This window comes from Charadrius vociferus, unplaced genomic scaffold (genome assembly GCF_000708025.1).
Source record: "Charadrius vociferus isolate BGI_N301 unplaced genomic scaffold, ASM70802v2 scaffold564, whole genome shotgun sequence".
In the NCBI taxonomy this organism is placed as follows: Eukaryota; Metazoa; Chordata; class Aves; order Charadriiformes; family Charadriidae; genus Charadrius; species Charadrius vociferus.
The window spans coordinates 1-755 of NW_009647940.1; the positions used below are offsets into that span (position 1 = coordinate 1).

The window sequence follows — 755 nt, forward strand, 5'->3', positions numbered from 1 at the left end:
TGGGTCCCCCACCCCCCAAAACTGCACTGGGAGCCACCTCAGGGCTTTTTCCCCTGCATCCCCGTGCTGTCCCTAGCCCCCCCTCCGGCCCTGCTGGTCCCCAGCTGCCCTGGGGGAAGATGCTTTCTCTCCCTGGCTGGGCCCCGTGGGGTTGGTTTCTGCTGTCCAAGCAGACAAAGAAGCGCTGGAAGGAACAGGGCACAGCCGGGAAAGGGCCGGGCTGTGGCGAGGACAGGCACTGGGCCATGCTGGGGACGGGGGCCAAGACGTGGCTGGGAACCAGGGCACTGGGGCATGGCCAGGCACAGGGACAGTGTCCCCAGGGACGGGGACAGGGATGGGGACAGGGATGTGTCCAGAGACGGGGACCAGGGCGTGGCTGGGGATGGGGACCAGAGCGTGACGGGGAATGGGGACATCACCACAGTTGGGGACAGGGACACAACTGAGAACCAGTGGCCAGACAGGGGCACGGTGGCACAGCGGGTGATGGGGACCAGGGCGTGGCTGGGAATGCGGACCAGGGTAGGACTGGGGATAGGGACAGGCACATTGATGGGAACCATGGCAGTGGCATGCGGCCAGATTGGGGATGGTGCCACAACTGAGGATGGGGACCAGGGTGAGGATGGGGACCAGGGCGTGGCCGGGGACAGTGGCTTAGCCAAGAATGGGGACGGGGGCACAACGGGGACATGGCTGGGGACATGGACGTGGCTGGGGACGGGGACCTCGGCACGGCGGGGCCGGGGCCA

At 67.2% G+C, this 755-nt stretch overlaps 1 protein-coding gene across 1 annotated transcript in view; it reads left to right on the forward strand.

Moving 5' to 3' along the window:
- Positions 1-294: 294 nt before the first annotated feature.
- The window catches only part of LOC104284810 (tubulin alpha-1A chain-like), a gene marked incomplete at its 3' end in the record, with an annotated part of 3,615 nt that continues 3,154 nt past the window's right edge, over positions 295-755 (forward strand). The window contains exon 1 of the mRNA XM_009883183.1: positions 295-525. Within this exon, the coding sequence (XP_009881485.1) occupies positions 295-525 (231 nt within the window). The remainder of the gene's footprint in view (positions 526-755) is intronic.